At 41.8% G+C, this 23,985-nt stretch overlaps 1 protein-coding gene and 1 long non-coding RNA gene across 2 annotated transcripts in view; one reads left to right on the top strand and one right to left on the bottom strand.

The window, feature by feature from the left end:
* Positions 1–15,875, top strand: part of HEATR6 (HEAT repeat containing 6) — a 23,141-nt gene extending 7,266 nt beyond the window's left edge. Inside the window, exons 5-20 of the mRNA XM_005298935.4 lie at positions 146–260; positions 616–717; positions 1,257–1,394; positions 2,606–2,901; positions 3,322–3,499; positions 4,873–5,079; positions 5,688–5,787; positions 6,001–6,353; positions 7,097–7,219; positions 7,820–7,906; positions 9,116–9,250; positions 10,610–10,732; positions 12,117–12,241; positions 13,134–13,230; positions 13,834–14,038; positions 14,778–15,875. Coding sequence (XP_005298992.2) covers positions 146–260; positions 616–717; positions 1,257–1,394; positions 2,606–2,901; positions 3,322–3,499; positions 4,873–5,079; positions 5,688–5,787; positions 6,001–6,353; positions 7,097–7,219; positions 7,820–7,906; positions 9,116–9,250; positions 10,610–10,732; positions 12,117–12,241; positions 13,134–13,230; positions 13,834–14,038; positions 14,778–15,328 — 2,935 coding nt within the window. The 3' untranslated portion in view covers positions 15,329–15,875. The remainder of the gene's footprint in view (positions 1–145; positions 261–615; positions 718–1,256; positions 1,395–2,605; positions 2,902–3,321; positions 3,500–4,872; positions 5,080–5,687; positions 5,788–6,000; positions 6,354–7,096; positions 7,220–7,819; positions 7,907–9,115; positions 9,251–10,609; positions 10,733–12,116; positions 12,242–13,133; positions 13,231–13,833; positions 14,039–14,777) is intronic.
* Positions 11,682–23,985, bottom strand: part of LOC135976647 (uncharacterized) — a 24,481-nt gene continuing 12,177 nt past the window's right edge. Inside the window, exon 2 of the long non-coding RNA XR_010593965.1 lies at positions 11,682–12,618. This is a non-coding gene — a long non-coding RNA (uncharacterized LOC135976647). The remainder of the gene's footprint in view (positions 12,619–23,985) is intronic.

The raw sequence follows: 23,985 nt of genomic DNA, 5'->3' as shown, positions 1-23,985 counted from the left end.
GATGCCAAAGTGCAGTCCCACTCCATGTCTCTGCTATCCTGGGGAGGGAGAGATCTGAGCTTTTGTAACGTTATCTGTAAGGACAGTTTGTATAGCTTTATATTGAAAGCCACATCTTGACCAGCTGCATCCGCTTTCATTTTAGTGTGCCTGGACAGCCATACTTAGATGAGTCTTACAGAAGCCTGTGCTTTCAAACTTTCCTAGGTGTGTTACAGTCTTCAAAAACTTCTGATGTAGATGACATCACTTTTTGTATGGTATGTATGAGTCTAATCTGCTGAAATACACTAATTATAAAGTTATACTACGTAAAACTGTGTTTTGCAGTGGAACAGCTAGACAACTTTTAAAATTTGATTTGAAATAAGTAAGTCTGTTATAATCAAAGGCTTCCTGTTTGGCAGAGGCTGTACACATCTTGTGATTTGGAATATTACCAGCTGAGACTTCGCTAATATCTCTAACCTCATTTTACTTGAGTAATATGAAAATAGTTGCCGGTATCTCAGTGGTGCTAAGCAGTCATGTTGTTTTGCAGAATATAAGGTATGAAGTTCATAAGTTGAAAGATGCTGTATTTGTGTGTGTTGCCTAATTCAAAGTTATTTTCAGCTGTTACAGAATGCTCTGAAAGGTATCCAGTCACTCTTAAATGGTGGGAAGATGAAGCTAATGCAGACTGATCAGCTTGGGTCCCTTCTTGCTGTATTAAAGGTGAATAGTTTCTTGGTTTAAATCCACTTTTAGAGAGACAGACTGTATAGTGTGTGCTCCTGTTTCACTTTAAGTGGGAAAAGGTAGAGAAGACAGAAAAAAGAATCAGGTGGAGAGTTGATTGAAAAATGGAATGAAAGACATGGAAAAAGGGGAAAAGTTCTCTCTAGAATATGATAAAGCCTTCAGTTCTCTCACTTGTACTTCCTCTCACAAAGAAAGGGGTGGCAACGCCTTGATGGTTAAGAGGCAAGTCTCCCATTAGCTTCAGTGCTGGACCCTTGCTAAAATCCTTTTAGAAATAGTTGAATTTGGTTGCCAAAATATCTGATTAGAGAATCAGAATTACTATACAGGCATTTTATTGTGCTATTTGAGTCTCCTCATGCTGACTTACCTGCCATTGGCAGCTTGGGTGTGAGCTTAGGGAGACAAGACCCAGAGAAGAAACTCGTAAGGTAAACTGAAAACAATTGGTGAGCACCTGAATATACGACAATTCTTTGCACATCCAACTGGATTTCTTGTTACTGTTTTAGAAATGCATGTTCTATGGGCTTCCTGGACTGAACGTGGAAATGCCTGCAGTCTTGTACCCAGCTCCACTTCCTCAGTATGATGGACGATCACCTGTCAAACAGGAGCAGTCGGAATTGAGCACCATTAAGCAAACAGGGGTAAACTTAAATTATACCACATGTTGATTTTTGTGTGTGTTTATTTGTTTTGACTGGATATTTCCTGTTCTGGTGTTAATGGCTGAAAGTTCCTTCACGTTCTCAGCGTGTGGTGTATTTCACATTGCTTGCCTTAATGGCATTGATTATAAATTTCTGCACTGATTAACAAATTGCTCGTAAAGTCAGATGACTAAAACAGAGGGTTCTGCAGAGATTGATTTGATTGACTCTAGCTGTGTGCATCAGTTATTCATTTGTAGTCAAGAACTTGTGGCCTACAGATGTGGGACTGATGGTGGCAGACTAGTTGTGGCATTTTCCATCACAAATTACATTACTTCTCTTCTAACACACAATCACTTTTACTTTTTCCTAGGGAAATCAGGCTCATCTAAAAATGAGTTGTCTCCCTTGTTTATGTATCTCCGTTTCTCTCTCCCTTTGCTGTTTATTATTTAACCCTGTAAAGTGTTTTGGGTTACAGATTACATGAAAGACATTAGACAAAATAAAGCTGTAGGGTCAGTTTGTTGTCTTGTAATCTTTTTTTAAGGTTAATGAGTATCTCCTATAAATCCAAAAGAGCTACAGGAACACGTACATAAAACACCTGAAAAGATATCCTACTGTTAAATGTCTCAATGTAAAAATACTTTTTTCTAAAGAAGAATAAAGGAGAATTGTGGAAACTCTTGTAGTTACAGTTGGAGGTTAGCATTTATATATATATATAGAGGTTTGCATCCAAAATGTCCAAGCAAACCAGTCTTGTAACATGTACCTATGGGACATTAAGATATTGTTAATAAGTTTATTTTGTCCTCTTAATAAATGGAGTATGCAAGCTGAAATTGATTAAGATCTGATTGTCAGTGTATGTATAATTCATTTATGTAACACTATTTCATAATAGTAACTAAATACCTGTGACCAAAACTTTTTCTTTGGCTGGCTAAAGACAATCTGTCTCCCTACAATAAGCCATCTAGGTGCTTATAAAACATGCATCTCCATGTTGGTGAACTTAAGTACTGACCGCGCTGGAGTTTATTCATTTATGCTACTTTTTGGTAATTTATAGTCTCTCTTTTTCTCAGAAGTGACTTTGTTGTCATTCAAAGAGATTTTCAGAATAATAAAATCTTTTCTGGTTGCAAAATTCTTACTTTTGTCTCAGCCTTTTGTGTTATTTTTTCCTCTTGACACAGACCCGAAGGAAAAAGTCCAAGGGGAAACAAAAGAAAGGACAATTGGGGGAAGAAGTGAAAGAAGAATTAGAAAGTGATGTAGGAGATGGAGCAATCCATGGAATGGATATATTTCAGTTACATTCAGGCAATGCACAAAATAGTCCTTGTCTGAATCCCTGGAATCGTGCATTAGATGCTGCTTACATGCCTGCTGGAAAGGATCACTTATCATCATGCCATCCCAGCTGGAAAAGGATCAGCAGCAGTGAGTCGGAGTATTCTGATGCCGAAGGTGGAATACAAAGCAAAATGAGGTTATTGTTGTTCATGTCAGTGTAAAGCATGGAAGCAAATAATACTGTGATTCATAACAATCGTGCTTGTGTGGCATGTTAAATGATGCTTTTTGTCCTTTTTGTAGATCTGGCACCAGTTTTGCACATGTGCAGCGTTTTACTCACCCTCCCACTCACACAATCCCAGTACTGGATTCTTAAATGAAACGCTTAGTGAAATCATGTAATGTGATTTATATAATTTATTAACTAAGAAAGTTGAAAGGTGGTCATTAGTAGTAGTTTGGAAGTAAACTGATACTTTCTTTTCTTTTTTTACCTTTTGGCCTTAGCTATTCTACTTGAAGTTCTTATAGCTAGTCAGGAACCTGAATAAATGAGGTCAAATCAATTATTTTTTCAGAGCTGCTATTAATTCATCTTTTTGTTTCATTAAAGATCTTATCAAGCCAAAGTTCGTCAAGGGGCTTTAGCCTGTTTCCTTTCCACTATCAAATCAATAGAAAAAAAAGTTCTTTATGGCTACTGGTCAGCATTTGTTCCTGATACACCTGGAATAGGCAGCCCACAGTCTGTGTCCTTGATGACTATTGCATTGAAGGATCCCTCTCCAAAGGTAAGGGAATTTGCTGTCCTGAAAGCCTTGTTTTTCAAGAACTAGTCTTCAGATTTGCCTTCCTTGATCTTTAGTATAATAGAGCAGTCTTGCTGGGGTCTTTGTGGCCTGTCTCACTGTATCACAGGACTAAGAGAGGCTGCATTATTAGGATAACAAAGGATCTGTTATGTATGTAGACCCTAAAATTATGGGTTATTGGAGTTAAACTTATTTTTCTTGGAGAAAATTTTGAGGTGACCAAAGAGTTTCCAAAATGTATGAAAGGAGTTGGTCAAATTAGAAGAGAGTGTGAAAAGTTTTCTTTTATACGTTAAGGATTTGTCTACACAGGAAAGTTCGTGTGCAGCAAGCTACGGTGTGAATTTAAAGCACAGTAGCTACTCTGCACTAATTCCGCATATGGACACTCTTCTTGCACACTAAGGGTGCCCTCTGGAGGTTTAGTGTAGCACACTTCCAAAGCCTATTAAGCTAATGTGCACAAAGGCACTCTTACTGCGCACTCAGTGTGTCCGCATGGAGAATTAGTGTGGAGTAACTAGTGCTCACCAGCTATTGTGGGTATTTTCTCTATGTAGACAAGCCCTAAGAGGTTCAAAAAGGGGGATGGTCCCTTCAAATTGAGAAATGGTGGCGCTTCACACACACACAAGCTAAATGTATGGACTGCTGTACCAGGGAAGGCAACTGAAACAGAATATGAATGAATTTGAGAAATCTCAGTTTGTTTCTAGAGGAGGTGGCCATTAAGGTGAGTGGTGAAAAAAGCTGGAAAGTGCTGATTAAACCAACCCCCAAAAAGGACAGGTGTTTTGAGCTGGATGGGCACTTTCCCTTATCATTTACAAACAGCTAGTTGATGCATAGTAAAGATCTGCAAGGTCCAGAATCGTGCATTTTAGGATGCCCTGAATTCCAGATGTGGAGGTCTCTGTGGTGACGCTGAATGGTACAGGGCAGAACATTTATAAGCTTTTGCTAGGAGAATCCAAGGAAACCTGAGGGACGAGGTGTTGAATCCCAATACTCCAATAATGAAAAGAAATGGACACCAGATAATAAGTGAGTTGCAAAGCCAGGCCTGTGAATATCTGCTATTGACCTGCAGTCATAACATTTGTGCAGTTAACAGAGTACGTACTCTGCATACTAACATGTATGCAAAGACGTTCTGTCTTAAGTGTGTTGCAAAATGCTATCATGCAGAGCTGGGTTCCATGTTAGCATATCCTGCAGTAACTTTTTTTTCCCCAGCGAGTAGAAAGGTGCTGTGTAACAGGCACACACAGACTGTGAAGAAGCAGGATAAGGAAAGTTTTTGACATTTACCCACAGTTTCTTTGATTGAAACGAATATTGTATCGTTTCAGACTCGGGCCTGCGCTCTTCAAGTTCTCTCCGCCACCTTGGAAGGTTCTAAGCAGTTTCTTTCTGTTGCTGAAGACGCACATGACCATAAAAGAGCTTTCACTCCTTTCTCTGTAACGATTGCTTCCAGCATCAGAGAGTTGCATCGCTGTCTGCTACTAGCCCTGGTGGCAGAATCCTCCTCACAAACCCTTACACAAATCATCAAGGTACTTACGCTTACTTTGAACGTGCTTACATTTTGTAAGTGTCTTCGATTCAGCCTCAAAGCAATTTTCTAATGACCTTCAAAGCAGACCTCATGCTTTCCAGACATGACTGAGACAGGGTGATTATGCAAAATTCCTGAGAGCTGCCTGGGTCACAACAGCAGTTTTTTCTCTTTCTGACATGGCTTGGCAAATTGAGTCTGTCTGGAAAGTCCCATTATTTCTCTTGAACACAGTTTTCTTGTTTCCATATTTCTCTTATGGCTTCTGTGCTGAGCACATGTACAAAATAGTGCTGTAGAACTCACTATCGAAAAATAGTTGTAAAGGTTTTTGTGTTTTTAATGGCAATTTTGATTTGACTTTTTAATCTAAAATATTCCTTCCCTAGCTCGATTTTTATGGTTGGTCATGTTTGATCACAGTAATTGTTCTAGAAGCAAAGCTTTTGGGACAAATTTTCAAATACTGACCAACTCTCTTCAGTTATTTGCAAATGTAATCAATGTAGCTGCCTAAATGACCTAACTCACAGTACAAAATGAGAGAGCCACATTTTCAGTTTGGCCTCTGTCACCTCTCATCCAGTTATCTCTTGTGTGTTTTAGTGCCTTGCAAATTTGGTATCGAATGCACCGTACAGCCGTTTAAAACCTGGTCTATTGACAAGAGTTTGGAACCAGATAAAGCCATACATTCGTCATAAAGGTTTGCATTGCACTGGGCTGGATTCTTTTCTCACTGTATATGTTGATTCTTAACTCAGCACGAATTCTTAATTGCTAGTATTTTTTTATTTTATTTATTTGTTTGGTTATTTATTTATTTAGAAAAATTTCCCATGATTGGTAACTATGTAAATAACCCCACTGTTTAGTGGTGTTTACCTTTTATTTTATTTTCCCATATTCTCTTTAACAGATGTTAATGTTCGGGTTTCTAGCCTCACATTGTTAGGCGCTGTCGTATCCGCTCAAGCTCCTTCACCAGAAGTACAGTTACTTCTGCAACAGCCCAGTTCTTCCGGACTAAGTAACAGCGGCACCGCAACCCCTCATCGCGTCAGTTCCTCTGAGTGGTGGCGAAGAGCCCCACCTTCACAAGGGGAACCCACGGACAATTGGGAGAGTTCATCTTCAGAGCCTTGTTGGCTCATACGTCTTTGTATCTCCACTGTTGTTCTGCCCAGAGATGATTCCTATTCTGATAGCGATACTAGCTTCACAGCTGGTACTGTCTATGAACCATCTCCTGTTCGACTGGAATCTTTACAGGTAGGAATGGACAACTGCTAGAAGAGCCAACTAAATGTATGAAACTAAGAATAAATATCAAATCTCGCCAGTATCAGCTGGTTCTTCTGCCCTTATGATTTGGTAACCTTGTTTGCTGATAGGGCGTGTATGCATCTGGTAAGAATTGGAAGTATTCTCTATGTAAGCCTCTCTTTCCAGTGTTGCATCTAAGTTAAATCTTGACCAGAAAGATCTTCTATAAGTGAAATACTAACAATAGATGACTTTTGCCTGAGTGAAGCACCGTATAGGAAGATTGAGACTCATAAACTCACCTCTGTTGTTCTTTATGCAACAGCGTAGAAAAGTATAATTTTGTCACTTCCATCCCAAGGAAATTAAGCAGCCTCATTCCCTTGCCAGAGTAATGGATGCTTGTCACAGCTGGCTTCATGAACCAGGACAGCCAAACTACAGGAGATTCAAGGCTTGTCACTTTTGCAGATTCTCTTGTGCTTAGGTAGTAGTTAGCTACGGAGAGCTCACTTAAACTTGAGAAATGAATTTACTGCGAGTTCTTGCTTGATAGTGCTTTCAACATGTTCTGTTAAACAAGACAATAGAATCTACAGGGCCCAAATATCTTTTATGTTCGCTAGTTTGTGTTGTACTTTCTGGCTCTCATGTTAGAGTTTAGTGTGTGGTTACTGCATTGACTAAAACGTTGTCTCTCTTTTCATTTTGGTAAATTCCATTCAGTATTTTTTTTTCCTACTCTGCAGGTCTTGGCACTTCTTGTGAAAGGCTATTTCTCTGTGGCTCAGAGCTATTTGTTAGAGCTTGGAGAGGTGGCTTGCAAATGCATGGAAGAAACAGATCCGTCCATTCAGCTCCACGGTGCGAAAGTAAGAGCTTGGAGAAATGCAGATAGTGTTTCTCTGTACATATGCTCTAAAAGTATTTGTAGTTCAGCTTGATGTGAAAATACCTTTATTAGAATTCAAGACAATTGTATGGAAAGAGCTCTGAATGTGCGTCTGTGTCTATTTCATGCAGTACACTACAAACAAGACCTATCCCTTCTCCATACGATAGCTACTTGTGCATTACTGTACTCTAGTACATCAAGAAATACACGTTTTGGCCCCAATCTTGCATTCTTTTCACACACATAATTCCATTGAATGCTGTGGAAGCATTCCAGAATTGGACCCTTATTTATTACAGTTGATTTGGGAGTTTTCATTTTGTTCTGGATACCATAAGACATTTCCATCCATCTTGGCCCAGAAGTTTGCTATGTTGCCCTACTTGGAGACGTTATTTAGGAAGGGATTTTCCACGAACTCTGAGCTAGCAGTCATAGAGTGTAATATAAAATAACGTTCAATTACAGACTTCATTCATTGTGTAAACGACTGAGGTTTGTGCTAAGTATTTCCATAGTCAAATAATACTTGAGTTTGCTTTGATAAGGAGCCAGTTCATTTTCTTTTTCTTGGCAGCTTCTGGAGGAGCTGGGCACAGGCATAGTACAACAGCATAAACCAGATTCAACCATTGCTGTCAGTGAGAAAGTACCTGTCAACTTGGTAAGTATATGGACTTTAGAGGTGGGATTCCACCTAATTAAACCTCATGTCGTGAAATCTGCAGCAAAGTGATTGAACCTGAATGTGGATATAGCAATCTGATGTAAAGTGGAGGGGGAGTACAAAGTATCTTTAGATGCTGGTATGGTATACACTGAGGTCAGCAAACTATGATAGTGTAAAGATCTACAAATAAGCATGGATTGTAAGATTTTATTGTGATAGGCTGTTTCCTGCTATTAAAATGAACTGATGAGAACTGCCGTTGTTGATACTTATCATTTTAACACTCTGTGTGTGTGTGTGTGTGTGTGTGTGTGTGTGTGTGCGCACATGCGTGCGTGCGTTCTATCCTAATACAGATACGGCAACCTTTGTCAAAGCCAAATAAACCTCCTGGTAAATATCAAGCTAATTTAAGAAAGCGACAGTGAGTTATGATGGGCATCTCTTGTCTGACTACTTGAGACAGAAATTTTATACATAAAGGGGTTCTGTCAAGTTTGGTTAGGCCTAAAATTAGACCAACTAGCATTGTTTAGATTTGTGGACAAGTGCTTTTTATGAGACACAAGTATTGACTGTACACTTTCCCTTTGCTCCTGCTTTCTGCAGTAACTTTGGGTTCAGGAAGAATATTGAGGAGCTCAGATACCACATATGATAGGGGTGCTCTATAAAACCCTAGATAGATGTGCACTACAGCCTCAGTCACATTTCATAGTCAAGTGCTCCAAGAGCCTACGTCAATAGTCTGCCTGCTACAAGAACTGAGTAGGTGGCTGATACCCTAGTGCGTGCGATCACCGAGAAATCCATTGCTTGGGGCTGTTTTTGTCAAGCTCACTGAAGCTGAGAAATTGGGATTCTGGCACTAATGTAGGTCTGTTAAATATTCTTTCTGTGAACTGAAGGCTATTTTAAAAATAATTTTAGGGGATGCTAATAAATAAAACAGAAACGAAACAAGCAGATGAAGCCAAAACATTATTTGTACAACTAACTATTTTAAGATTTCTAATAGTTGTAATAGTCAATTTCATGCTCATTTATACCCACTGATGTGATACTAGATATGTTTTAAAGATGATCTTAGAAAAGACCACCCATTTCAGAGATCAGAGACGTTGGCAGTATTGTCAGGCTCATCTGACATCAGCATCAATTGTCTAATGGTTTCAGTTGGTAAACATAATTTCTCCACTACAGGTTGTAACCTTTTGGACTATGATGTTAAATGGCCCTTTACCTGGTGCCCTTCAGAATGCTCAGCATCCTACCCTTCAGACAAGTGCCTGTGATGCTCTTTCTTCTATCTTACCGGAAGCTTTCGGCAGTCTGCGGGTAAAATACGATATCTTTTTAAGTACTAGAGTCTTCAGCTTTTATCCCTCTTAACTATATTAATATTGAACCTGTGTTAAATTCATATGAAGGATGGAGTCACTGCTTTTTTTTTACATCCAATCTTCATATTTTTTCATATTAAAAAACCCTGTGTAAACCATCACCGATTAAGATTGGAAAAGGCATGCTTGGGAATATTCAAAAAGTTTGATTGTAGAGGCATTTTAGGAGATAGCTACTCAAGCAAGCAGTAGACTGCTTCGAGGCCTTGAATATTAATGGCCTGGTTGAATAGCTTGGTTGTGTTGCATGGCAAACAAAGGCCTTTAGAATCTCGTTCTGTGGGTGAGATGTGGAAGATATTGCTATTTTGCTGATAAAGTTCAGCGAAGCATGCAGACAGCTGAACTGAAGGCAGTGGACTGATGTTCACACACTTGGGTTTTTTTCTTCATTTGGCTGGCGAGCAAAATGTAGCTGAAACTGTAATGTTTGCTCTCTCAATTGCAACTGAATCTGATGGCATTAACTCTCCTTTTACACAATGAAATATGCTTCTGTACTTTAAAGCCTTGGCAGCATATAGCCACTGTATTGTGCAGCTCCATTCATGTCACTGTGCCCTGCTTGCCTCAGAGAACCCGGCCAGGTCTCATTTACAGAGGAACTGCTAATGCAGCAATATCCCTGGAATTCTGTTGGTCCGGCTTCTCCAAGCACAGTGTGTACTTCATCTCTCTGTACTTTGATCCCACTTCCCTTTCAGACTTCGGTGTCAGTCATTGCCCACTTTGACCTATGGCTCTGATGCAGCACAGTTGACTTGGCTGCAGGCTTGTATACTCACAAACCGTACAATGTGAACTTTAACGTGCTTTATGATCCCTCTTTAATGCTTTCACACTGAAGAGTAACTCTCTCTCATGGCATGTTGGCTCCCCTACAGTTACAATCGTTCCTGTTCTAGCCAGGTGGGTAGTGAACCTATTGTCTGCCCCAATCCTTTTTGTTGCTCCTTTTTCCCCAGCACACATGCCCTAGCTGGTTGCCATTGTATCACAAAGATACAGCTTGGGGAAATCAACAATGCCCCGTTTACCAGCGTTGGGGTAATTTGTTAAAAGTGGGGCGTTCTCCTGTGTAGCATCCAAATGCCAGCCAGCTCTTCCACTTCTTTGCTGTACAGGAAGATGGGACGTTCTCATTGCTTCTGTAGACTCCTGGTGTTCGTTTTTTAAAACACACGTCAGTTCTTAGCTTTTTCTTTCCCCCCCCAAAGAGGGGGCTCTGCAGTACAATATTGTCACCACTGTTCTCTTTTAAGGAATGCGTCTCTGTTCCCATTGCTAATTGCAGGATGACCGACAGATACTGTGCATCACACTACTGCTGGGGCTGAATCACAGTGAGAATCCCCTGGTGAAAGCTGCTGCTGCACGAGCCCTTGGAGTCTACGTCCTCTTCTCATGTCTTAGGCAGGTTAGCAGTGGGCCGTTATTATCTGACTCGGAACTCTTAACAATGCATTTGTTGAGCAGCAGGTTGTAGAGCACGAGGTTTCTTTGTGGGCAGCAGGCCTCCCTCTTAGGCCAATGGTAATACAACGTGCTGAGATATTAGCTGGAAATATTCTGGCAATTTGCTGGTGCTTCTTCCAACCCTGCCCGCTCTGTTCTATGGGCACTATAGGCAATGGAACCCGTGCAGTTTTGCTGTGTGAAATGTGGCAGGAGGTGGAGTGTCTGTAGGTGCAGTGCAAGGTCATCACCCTCCCCAGCCCCTTTGTCAGGTGAATGGGCCAGCTAGGTATGAGGAAGCTCTAAAAGCCCTGGTTCTGGCTGGGAGAGGATTGCCTCGGTGCAGGAGCTGCAGAAGGCAGCTGTAGGGCTGAAAACTCCTGTACAAGCCCTCGCTTGGGGGCATGTGGAGGGTGGGGCTGGAGCAGGAGGGGCATGTCAGGAATAGGGTCACAGCACGTAATGCTGCAGAGTTTCCAGGCAGCGTTGTGGCCCATGAGCAGCTGGGGACAGGTTGCCGTAACTTAGACAGGCCTAGTACTGTCTGTTGTGGCAGGGGCTGTGGAGCAGCCCAGAATAGGAAGCGTGCAAAGTTAGTTAAGAGCGATGATTGCCCCTGTCAGGACTGCGTGTTCTGTGCTGTCTCTCTAAGAGGTGCAGCTGAGTCTGTCTCCGTGTACTGTAAAGCTCCCTTCAGCACAGCATGCAGCGGGGCCTGGGGGAAGTGTGTGTGTATGGCCGGTGGATTTGCAACTGTGCAGGTGGACCAAACTGCCCTTTGGAGCCATGTTAACCCATCTGGTTGCAAGAGAGGATTCCATTGTTTTTGCAACATGGTTGTGAAGTCTTACATGGGTGACTATTTTGACAAACTTGAACCGTAGCTGAAGTTGAAATTTTAGTCTAAAATATTTTGAAAGAAAAGCTTTAATCATAGGCAAGGAAATGGAAACGAAATATGCCACAAAAGTGAAGATTAGAGAGACAGCTCAACAGGGAGTTGGGAGAAGCAATTACTTATTCGACAATAGCATTTGATGAGTATGAGATTGTCAGTCCAGGTAATTATGCTTAAATCAAAGTAACAATGAAATTAAAATATGCAGTGAAATCATGTAGAAGCAGTCACCCAAGAGAGGACAAATTTGGACACTTTAGAGTTAGATTGTTAACTAGAGATGAAACAAAGCTGTACTGGGAACATTAGAGATACTTTAAAGCTGTTACTTAGCACAGACGGTTGCTTTAATGGAGCTGGTGTTTGCAGATTTCACTGTGACGATAAAGACAATGAAAAAAGAACTTCCATGCATTTTAAAAAAACAACAAAACTTTTAATTTTCTAGGATGTGATGTTTGTTGCCGACACAGCAAATGCTATCCTGAATTCCCTCCAGGACAAGTCTCCAAACGTCCGTGCCAAAGCAGCCTGGTCCTTGGGCAACCTTACAGACACGCTGATTGTCAACATGTAGGTAGCAACATTTTGGCTAATAAAACTTTATAAATGGCTTGAGCTCTTGATTATTAGTCCCCCAGTAATATATGAATTGCCATACCTGGGCAGACCAATGGTCCAAATAGATCAATATCCTGTATTTGACCATGTTCACTACCATAAATATTGGAGAAAGGTGCAAGAACCCTTGTAGAGGACACATTATGGATTAATGTGCCTGTACCAGAAGCTTCTTCCTAGCCACTCTTAATTAGAGTTTGCCTTATGCCTCAAAGCGTGAGGATTTGTATTCCTACCGTCTGTAACTTGTGGATGTTTTCATTATCCAGATCTAATCCATTTTTGAATTCCATCAAACTCTTAGTTTCATATCTTCCACGGGTTACGTACTGCATAAGAAAGAGATTTCCTTTTATCCTTTTTATATTTGTTACATTTTGATTTCATTGAATATCCCTTTGTTCTTGTGTTACATGAAAGGGTAAATAGGATAGTGAATATATTTATTAATCAACCCCAGTCTTAGTACAGAAGGATGGACAAGCCTGCTATTAACTTTTTGCCATATTGAAAATTTACCATTGATTCCTATGCTGTTTTCTGTCTCTCAGATAGCAATTTATGAACGTCTGCATTTCATTAGTCTTATTGCGCTACCAGCAGGCTTTCCTGCAATGATGGTTTACATTTTAAATTAGGTGTAATATCATATGCTTTTACTATGTTCAGTGTTTGTCTTACATCTCAGCATTTTAGTTAAAATCAAGAATATTGTCAACTTAGTCAATTATGTACCCTATATAGGGGGACTGTATCTTCTCTTGACAGGAGGGCTGACTCTGATCTGGTCTTTTCTGTTTCTGACTGCTCTGATCCTGGATGGTGTGTGGTTTATTTTTGCTAGGGAAATGATGGGGCAGAGCTTCCAAGAGGAATTCTCAGATCTCCTACTACTGAAAATGTTACGATCAGCAACTGAAGCATCCAAGGACAAAGACAAGGTACGCTGCAGTGGGGCAGGGAAAGGAATACATCCAAGCATAAAGCCAAAAGCCAAGTTAAAATCACCCATTACTTGCTTTTGACTTTTTATTACAACGTGTTTTATTTGAGTAATCCATAAGTCTGGCGTAACCGGGGAAGTTGATGGTAGTACTTGCATATAAACACCTCCTATGTGCTGTACTGCAAAATATGTTGAGACTCCACCGACTGGCATCACCATAATCCATATCCACCATTAGAGTAGTGTAGAATAAAATAATGCTGTCTCCTCTGGAGATGTGGACTGCTGGCATCTAGGTGTTTACAACGAGTGAAGTGCAAAGTGTCGCTTTTTCTTGTCAGTTGGACACAGCCTAAGTTGGTTGGAGTTCCAGGTGTTTTGTAAAGCCTGTCTTATTTTCCCAGGAACGTTTTGAAGAGGCAGTTTGAGGGGTTGTTTTTTTGACAGGGTCTGAGAAGTGTTTTTTTTTTTTTTTAAAATAACTGAAATTACTTTGTTTCAGCACTATATGCATTTAATTACTTTTGTATATGCACCGAGAGGCCTTGCCAGATGCATGTTTATAAACTGAAAATATAATTTGTGCTTTGTGTTTCAGGTAAAGAGCAATGCAGTCCGGGCCCTAGGAAATCTGCTTCATTTCCTTCAACCATATCACATAGTAAAACCGAGATTTAGTGAAACCATTAAGGAATCCATTCAGGCCCTTATTTCTACTGTCCAGAGTGAGGCCACCATGAAAGTACGGTGGAATGCATGTTATGCGCTGGGAAACGTATTTAAAAACCCTGCCTTGCCACTTGGTAAGTAAAATCTTCCTTTTTAAAAAGTTTTCACTGACCTTTTTGGAAACGCACAATGAGCTGTGCAAAAAAAGAATCTTAAGGTTGTGTTTTTACTAAGAATTGATCTGGCATATGTATGTGTTTGGAATTAAAAAAAGAATGTTTCTCTCGAAACCAAGGGCAGAATCTGGCCCAGAATGTACATTTGATATTAAATAGACCTCATTCCTGCGAACACTTACGTACATGCTTAACTTGACTACATTGATTTTAATATGGCTACTCATGGTAGTAAAGTACGTGCATGTTTGAAGGATCAGGGCAATAGCAGGTACTAGATATGAGGATTAGTGACTCAGGATAATGTAAAAATATTGGACTCGCTAATAAATTTCATCAGTGAAACCAAAACAAAATAAATTTAAGGCCTCTGCCTTGTAATAAATGGCATCTACTCAATCACTGGGTTTCCAAAAAGTATCATTCTGATTATCTGGAAGAATTGTTATATAAGCTACACAAGTGGAGTCTAAATGTCATGTCACTTGAGTATATTCTTTTCAGATATAAAGGAAAAGGCTAGAATATTTTTTATTTCAATAAATCAAAACACAGTTGATAATTTTCTGTTTATGGCAGAAATCCTGAATCTTCAAATGAAGACAAGGTTGATCAGTGTAATAAATCTTTGTGACCAGCTGCTTTTGTAACATTGATTTTGTATTTTTTATTGACTGCAAACTTGTGCGCTTCCTAGGAGAAGCTCCTTGGACTGCACAAGCCTATAATGCTCTTACATCAGTGGTGAAATCATGCAAGAATTTCAAAGTCCGAATCAAATCTGCCATGGCCCTCTCCATCCCTACCCAAAGGGAGCGCTACGGAACCACTGAACAGTTTTCCCAGATCTGGAGTGCGTTGGTTATAGCTTTGCAAAAGAGTGAAGATACCGAGGACTTTTTGGAGTTCAAATACAGTGCCAGCCTGAGAACGCAGATCTGCCAGGCTCTGATTCATTTGTTAAGCTTGGCAAACAGTACAGACCTGCCATTCATTAGGAAAACTATAGCAGAAAATGGGGATGTGATCAGATCCTATGTCTTGCAATATATGAAATCGGGGGTTGAAGAAGATGAAGCAGGAATACACACAAACTCCCATGAAAGAGACCGATTGTTGAAAAGAGCTATTGAGCACATTTGTGGTATTGAGGAACTGTCAGAAGGCAAAGCTAAAGTATTAGTAGCTGCTTATCTAGAAGATATCTTGACAAACCACATCAACTCCACTGAATTGACGGAGGCTTAGGAAGAGAACTCCATTGCTGTAAATTGTGCCTTCTGATTATATGCAGAGGGAAGTACACCACTTCCATGTATGCAAGATGTCCAGGAGAGAGGTTTCCTATTAGCAACATTAAAACATTTATTTCAGACTTATTTGAATCAGTTGAAACTCTTGAGAAAAAGTTCTACAATGCTGAGAAAAAACATTTAATCTCATTTACTTTCCTACTATTTAGTTCATTGTAAATTGTCTCCATTTGGTTTGGCTGGTGAATGAGCTGATACCGAGTTATCACTCTGAAAACAAATGTCTTTTTATTCTTTGTATATTTTATAAGAACAGAGCCTTTTTATGAGCTCGTTTCCAAAGCCTTTTATCACGGTTGGCTGCTATCTTCAAAAGCTTGCCCACAAAGGACACGGGCAGAATTGGTATTTTCTGCCTTAGCTTTTCTGGAAATCAGATTGATCATAAATATGGAGAGTTGGTATACTCTTCTCAGCATGACACATTTGTCACATTTATTGCACTAGTACAATAAACTCAAATATCAGTTGGAATACTTGAATAACAGCTTGATGTAAATCAATTCACACACACTTTATATCTACTCTAGCCCCACTCCCACACAGGAGGGCTGCTTCACTGGTGCAGGGCCATTGACTTCCCCTCTTCTCAAAAATAAACTCCTACCCGAGTCTTGGACTCATAGTCCCAAGTCTGATCATACAGTACAGCAACCAAGATGCTATCCTACCAGCCCAAGAGCTGCAGCTGGTTTCTTGAGGGTAACCATGTTCATAGCATATGGGCTGAAATTTTGGCATAGAGGATTTGGGAGTCTAACTCCCTTAGGCCGTATTGAAAATCCCAGGCATAGTTTGTTCATTTGATCTCTGCATATAGTGCTTAAGCACTACGTGGCTCTGTCTTCCAGATTTTGTTCCTATTTTGTGATTTAGCTGGACATGTCACCTCTTGAGTATAAATTATTGAGGGAGGGAGGGATAGCTCAGTGGTTTGAGCATTGGCCTGCTAAACTCAGGATTGTGAGTTCAATCCTTCAGGGGGCCATTTAGGGAACTAGGGTAAAAATCTGTCTGGGGATTGGTCCTGCTTTGAGCAGGGGCTTGGACTAGATGACCTCCTGAGGTCCCTTCCAATCCTGATATTCTGTGATTCTATTATTTGTTACTTTTATTATGGAATATGTTTACAGGTACAGGGCTCCAACCTTGCAATTGATAGCATGCAGCAGGACTGCTGCACGGATTAACTTCCCCATTGACCGATCTGTGTTTTAGATAGGCACAGCTGTGCGTGACACTTCCGAGGGCAGAGGGGTACCCAGGGTTGTGTGGCACCTGGCCTCCACCTGCCCTTCGCGTGAGGAAGTCTTGTTTGTGCCTGTTGTGGATCAACTTCCTGAAACCATGAGCTTCTGGCAACATAAGCACTGTCTCACAGGCCTCGCTCCCTGTACAGGTTAGCAATAGGCATACATCAACCCATGTTCCACTGGGCACTCAGGAACTCTTAGAACCATGGTTCCCAAAGGAGTAGTATATACTCTAGCTTGTAAGATTCAACTCAGGATCATCACATTACTTAACGCACCACACATATAGTGAAAAGAAGAATAAGTTTATTTTCAAAGACCAGATATTCAAGTGATAGTGAGACTATTGGAAACAAATGGCTCCATATAAAACAAAATCATAACATGATTTCTGGAGCCTAAACTTAACTAACAAGGCATTCCTCTGTCTCTCTATAAGATTGCTTACCCCACGTCCCTTTCCCCAGTGTTTTCAGCCAGTTTTGCTGAGATCCCTTCTCATAAGATCAACCTGCGGGTGGCTTGTCCTCACAGATTGAAGGCATACAAAGAAGAGTCTCTGCACCCCCAAATATACCAGAACAAATCTTTGACGCTCACCTGAAAATAGGGTCCGTCCCACCCGTTTACCTCTTCCTGTTAATTTCCTTCTGAAGTCTCTGCCAGCTCTTCATTAACATTTAACTTAATATGCGAATAGATTCCTATTCTATAATATACAACACACAATGTTTCACCATATAGATAAGTGTCTTCCAGTTCCTGGCTGGAGAAGTTTGTTTGACACAAGATACATTTGAATGATCTGCTTTTTAACTACAGACTAGAGAACATAGTTTTTAGTATATATACACATAACTCCTCATATTTTCTGTACATTCATCTTCACAATGAATTCAAACTGGAACAGGTGCAGAGAAGGACTACTAGGATGATCTGAGGAATGGAAAACCTACCTTTTGAGAGGAGACTCAAAGAGCTTGGCTTGTTTAGCCTAACCAAAAGAAGTCTGAGGGGAGATATTGCTCTCTATAAATATATCCAAGGGATAAATAGCAGAGAGGGAGAGGAATTATTTAAGTTAAATGCCAATGTGGACACAAGAACAAATGGATATAAACTAGCCACCAACAAGTTTAGGCTTGAAATTAGATGAAGCTTTCTAACCATCAGAGGAGTAAAGTTCTGGAACAGCCTTCCAAGGGAAGCAGTGAGGGAAAAACCTAACTTGTTTCAAGATTGAGCTTGATAAATTTATGGAGGGGATGGTATGATGAGACTGCCTATAATGGTATGTAACCAATCTGCGACTGCTAGTAGCAAATATCTCCAACGGACAGTGATGGGACTCTGAGCTCCTGTATTATACAGGCCATAAAACTTCCCCAAAATAATTCCTCCCTTTCCCACTTCAGAGTACCAAATACCTAACTTTTTACAGCTCCCAAACAGCTTTGGGCTTACACGTTTACCTATGCCATGGTACCATGGGGTAAGCAGGCATGTTAGATATTTCAAGACCTAAGACCCCTATCCTACCATGAGCTCCATGTGGCCACAGGAGTCTGTCTATGTAGTGGTCGTTGCAGGACTGGGCCTAAATTAACAAAAAGAACCGAGATGCCCTGTCTTAAGTCTGTTACAGAAGCTCATTCAGATACAGCTTTTGTACATTTATTTATACGTTCTGTCCTCGTTACACCCTTGAAAACATTTTTCCCTCCTAGAGTCTACGTCTGCAGTTTTCAAAGTTGCCTTAAGCAATTTGAATGCCCAGTTCCTGTGCAAATGAACGGGACTGGATCTCCAGGTCCCCTCGGCATATTTGAAATGCTCATTTTATTTGCAATTCCTACCCATCCCTGAACTGTCTCCCTCTGACTCTGCCGCAGCAGAAACAAACACAGCAGTGGCTGGTTTACATCCGAGGCTGGCTAAAAAGCCTTGATACACTCAGCAGCTTTGTCTGGGGAAGGGTATGTTAAACTGCGCTGCTGCAGCCCAAAAATGATTGCTGTCAAGCATAACCATCAGCCTTGTTTTTGAGAGCTGCAACCAGGATCTTTTATGGAAATCACAATCCGATGCTGTACTTCCAGCCACCTTAAACCTCTTACGCTACCCGAGAGGTGTAAAGGGCTTTAGTGTTAATGCAACGGAGCTTGTTTGTCAGCCTACTTTCTAGTTTATCCCTGCTGAGAAGGGAGACGCATGAAACTTTATTAATTCTTGCTGTCTTCATAGTTTTCCTCTGAGCTTTGAGCTGCAAGCCTCGGAAACTAACCTGCAGTTTCTCAGATCGCTTGTAGAAACAAACCTGTTCTCTCTCCTCGTTTGTTTATAAAACTGTGATTGGACAGAAGGGGACAGTACTGAGGCACACCCAGGATTTGGTAAAGTTTCAAAGCTGACAATGCAATGCATATAATGTGTGGGTTGAAATGTACAAAGTGGCCTGCTTGTGGGCAGAAGATGGAGACACAGAACATAACTTGAAATTAGTCCCTCTTTTTTTTTTTTTTTTTTTTTTTAACTTTACACTGGTGTTTAATCAAAGATCGTATTTCAAAGGAGCCATTGGCTTAAAAAAAACCCCAAACAGCTGCACAAACATGTCAACTATTTAATTAGTGATAGGGTTACAGGCGGACCCACAGAGGCTCAACCCCTTGTTTCTGTACAGATAACTTGAGGTGCACATCCCAAGTACTTGCATGTGGCCAAAGCCACTCAACCCACAGTAGAGGTTTCTCATTGTTTGAGTGCAGAGTGTGCGGTAGGGCCTGTACAGAGCATAGAATAAGATGTGATCCCCGCTCCAAGGATCTTTCCCTTGACTTGTCCCTGCTCCCCCATATTTTAGCAGTGATGCAGGTGGAAAAATAGGTGGAGCCATGGGTTGTTCTGATGGTTCAAGAGTGACCAGTGCTTAAACACCCAGTGAGAGGTAGAACGGCCAAAATTGCATGCCAAGTTTCAGACCTGAGGGAATATCCACAGTTGACTTAAAAGCCCATGAATAGATTCCTTTAGACAAGGAGCTGTTACTTTATTGCTAAGAAGCTACATGAGTTGCAATCTAGAAAAGCGTGGCCCCTTTCGGCCTGTCTCCTGTTTGTAAAATAAGGCGACGAGCCAGGGCTTCAGTTCCCTTTAAGGTTTGTAAAAACAAATCCCAGAGGAACATTAATGGAAAGCTGCATATTTCTATTCAGCTCCCTGAAAACTGAACAAGGAGACCCCTCTGGAATGTGCCCACGGCTGTTTATTTTTCTTCCTTGCTGTATCACCCACAACCTTTGGAAGCATTATTTCTTTACCACTCCACTGCACAGAATGGGTTCACAAACCTACAATACATGACAGCCCCTCCCTCCTAGAGCTTCAGGCCAGATTTTCAAAGGTAGTTAGGCACCTAAAAGTGCAGTTGGGTGCCTACTGGCATTTTTAAAGCATGGGGCTAATTGCATCTTTAGGGGAATACATATCTATACAAATCTGGCCCTTGCCCAGGCTAGGTACACACTTTGAGTGGGCAGGTTGAGTACAGATGCTGCACGCTCACCTAGCATGGCTATAAATGGCAAGGTAGACGGGGAGGTACTGGTTAGGCAAGTAGGGTAAGGACATGTGTGATCTTTAGAGTACACACCCTACACAGCTCTCTACATGCCCAAGCTCTACTTTCCACATCTAGTGTCCTGCTCCCTCCTCATAACATAAGAACGGCCATACTGGGTCAGACCAAAGGTCCATCCAGCCCAGTATCCTGTCTACCGACAGTGACCAATGCCAGGTGCCCCAGAGGGTGTGAACCTAACAGGTAATAATCAAGTGATCTCTCTCCTGCCGTCCATCTCCACCCTCTGACAAACAGAGGCTAGGGACACTATTCCTTACCCATCCTGGCTAATAGCCATTAATGGACTTAACCTCCATGAATTTATCTAGTTCTCCTAAACCCTGTTATAGTCCTAGCCTTCACAATCTCCTCAGGCAAAGAGTTCCACAGGTTGACTGTGCGCTGTGTGAAGAAGAACTTCCTTTTATTTGTTTTAAACCTGCTGCCCATTAATTTCATTTGGTGGCCCCTAGTTCTTATGTTATGGGAACAAGTAAATAACTTTTCCTTATTCACTTTCTCCACACCACTCATGATTTTATATACCTCTTATCATATCCCCCCTTAGTCTCCTCTTTTCGAGGCTGAAAAGTCCTAGCCTCTTTAATCTTTCCTCATATGGGACCCATTCCAAACCCCTAATCATTTTAGTTGCCCTTCTCTGAACCTTTTCTAATGCCAGTATTCCCACTGCAGGGAAAGACTCTAGCAGAGGGTGGGCAGCTGCCAGAGCCTTTCCCCCCTTCCTCCCCACCACCAGAGCCTTTCACTGCCATGTGTAGCTACGCACTGCCGTGTGGATGCAGCTTGCTTTTCACTGCGGCGTGTAGCTACCCCTACCCTATGCACTGCCACCAGCACACGCAAGGCCTAAAAGACGAGACATCACAGGTGGCTGAGCCGAGCAAGCAAGCCAGGGTGAAAGATGAGAGTAACAAATTTAAAAGAACATTTGCAATCCTTAGCTAATCATCCGTGTCAGTGCAGCAGATGCCACTATGGCAGAAAACCTGGCTGCAGTGTTTTTATGTTCAGCATATCTCGCTTTATCTATTTCCACAGTACACACATCAACCTGTGGTTATGGATCTGCTAATTTTCCTCAACAGGGACGATAAGAATATTTTTATCTTTGAAAGATTACTCAAGGTAGCTTTTCTAAAATACCACCTTCGGTAGAGCTGGTGTAAGCTGTCTTTCCCCTTATCAGCCATCCTTTTAATGAGGAAGCTGACTTATTACCTATTGATTAAAGCAAATTGGTTTGTTCAACACTTTCCTCAGCAGGGATTTGCCAAATGTCATGCAAAGTCCTGAGAATGTGTACCTCCAAATCTGATGCTGGCTTATGCCTTTATTATGGGAACAGAAGAGGGTGGGTCAGCACAGGGGGGTAGTGTATTAAGTCCAGGGTAGGGCTTTTCTGTTTTCTTTGGAAAGGAATTAAACTTGCATCTCTCTTCCTGATTATACTAGAAAAGCCTGTGTGCCGCTGAATTTTCCGACACAGAATGATACATAGTGATGGGCCAGGACAGGAGAACCTACGGTGCAAGGCAGAAAGAACCCCTTATTATTAAGAAGCATTGTGGGGACACATTATAAAGTAGAAGATACTCTGCCTATAGCCACATGCCAGTTCCCTCTGTGGGTCATTTTACATGGACCTAACATAACATAAGAATGGCCATACTGGGTCAGACCAAAGGTCCATCCAGCCCAGTATCCTGTCTACCGACAGTGGCCAATGCCAGGTGCCCCAGAGGGAGTGAACCTAACAGGTAATGATCAAGTGATCTCTCTCCTGCCATCCATCTCCATCCTCTGACAAACAGAGTTTAGGGACACCAAGCTATTCCCAATACATCAGAGCTTGGCTCGAGCCAAAGAGCTGGCTTGCATATCTGAATGTCCCTAACAGTAGGAGCACTTGCAGCTGAGGGCTTTAAAACAAATAATGTAGATTTGAAAAGATCTTGTATTTTGATGTAGAGCCTAAAGAAGTTTGACTGGGGTGAGCCTATCTTTCTAAACAGAAGATGTCAGCGTAGGGCCTGAATCCGAGCACCAGCAAACCACATGATAGTGTCTTTTATCCTAAATGAGCTCAAAGCCAGTTACTAGCGAGGACGCCGATGCAGCACAGGGTTCCCTTCACACACAGCTCCTTGCTTATATGCATACAGCACTACTCACCTACACCCATCTACAGCTATGTTGGTGTAGATGTGCTGGGTCTCATGCCAAGCCTGAGACAGAAAATACTTGGTTCAAGGCATCATCACTTTGTGCAGAGAGGCCCAAACATGTCAGAAGAGCCAGACAAATTGAGTCAATTACTGGTGTTCCAAGTTGCCTAGAGGTCTCCTGGAAGCTGTTTTCATCAGCTCTCTACTTACCGAGTTATTGTGAAGCCTCCCAAGGTTCAACTCAACCACTAACAAAGTCCTGTTGAGACATTCAGACTATATTAGCCCCTGGGTAAACCCACAAGGATGCTTTTATATCCAGCTTTTAATCTGGGGCCAATTTAAAGGCAGCTCAGAGGAGGAGCCAAACCTGTAACCGCCCTCTAGTTGGGGTTAATAATCTCCAACAGTGAATGTGTTTGCAAGGCAATCTAGAGGGCAGACTAACCCTCCCAGAGCCTCCACAGCAATCATGCACTTCCCTTCTGTAAAGAGAGAGCCTGTAACATCAACCACCTGTCCCCAGGCTGCCAGGTAAAGGAGAGGCTAATCTGTCATCCTCATCATTAGCAATCTCTGTTTTTCTCTTATCAGTGGGGTCTAGGGCAAACCCCTCCTCTTGTAAAAAGGGCTATAGGATCTTTAATGGCCATACAGGTGCTCATTTTTTAAGATGGGCTGTGAAGAAATCCACCACCCCTGTAAACGATATGCCCCACAATGTTTCTATCTGGAAAAGAAGGCAAATGCTATGTTGGCAGGGGCTGGGGAGGAACCCATAGGGTTGCTTCATAAAACACTCTAGCAATCCCCCTCGGGATGATCCAGCCAAGGCTACCAGCACTGACTGGCTCTGGAAAGAGCTACAGCTCATTTCCCTCAGCCAGAAGGCCAGGGAAGGGGAACAAGGAAAACCAAGAAGCTCCTTTGAGCATGGAGGCATCGGCCTGCAAGGGGCGGGCAGGCTACGGTGGTGTAACTGGGTGGCAAATGGAAGCTTTATTGGCAAGACTGCTGAATTGTGATGGGCTGAACACGCCCATCGGCCCTGCCTGGCCTGAGAGCAAGCCCCATGCTGGGCGGCTGGCCAGGCTGTCCTGGCTGCAGACACTCCATTGTTGACGCTAGAGAAGATGTTGTGGTGTTATCCTCCGCCGTCTCTTTGTTTTATAGCGGGTACATTGTCCCTGTGCAAGGAATGTAGGAGCTCCCAGGGAGTTGATGGCAAAGGCCTCTGTAAAGCATCTCCAGGTTCCAGGGTGCGCGCACACACCCCTTGCCCCATGGTCTGGAAAAACAAGAGGCATTTAATGGCCAGCAGAAATGTAGTACCCTCCCCGCCCTGAATGAGGTTTTATTGTGCTGCCTCTTTATTGTTCTCTTTACAAGCCAGGCTTTTTATAGCTTTCTCTATGAATTGTTTCAAGGAGAGGGTAATTACCTTATCACATGCAGCATGATTTATAGCCAAAGAAGTGGCCAGGGACATTCAAGCTACACATCGGCTCTTTGAAAGGCAATCTACATG

Source organism: Chrysemys picta, chromosome 19 (genome assembly GCF_011386835.1).
Source record: "Chrysemys picta bellii isolate R12L10 chromosome 19, ASM1138683v2, whole genome shotgun sequence".
Lineage (NCBI taxonomy): Eukaryota > Metazoa > Chordata > Testudines > Emydidae > Chrysemys > Chrysemys picta.
This window is presented reverse-complemented; position numbering and strand designations above follow the sequence as displayed.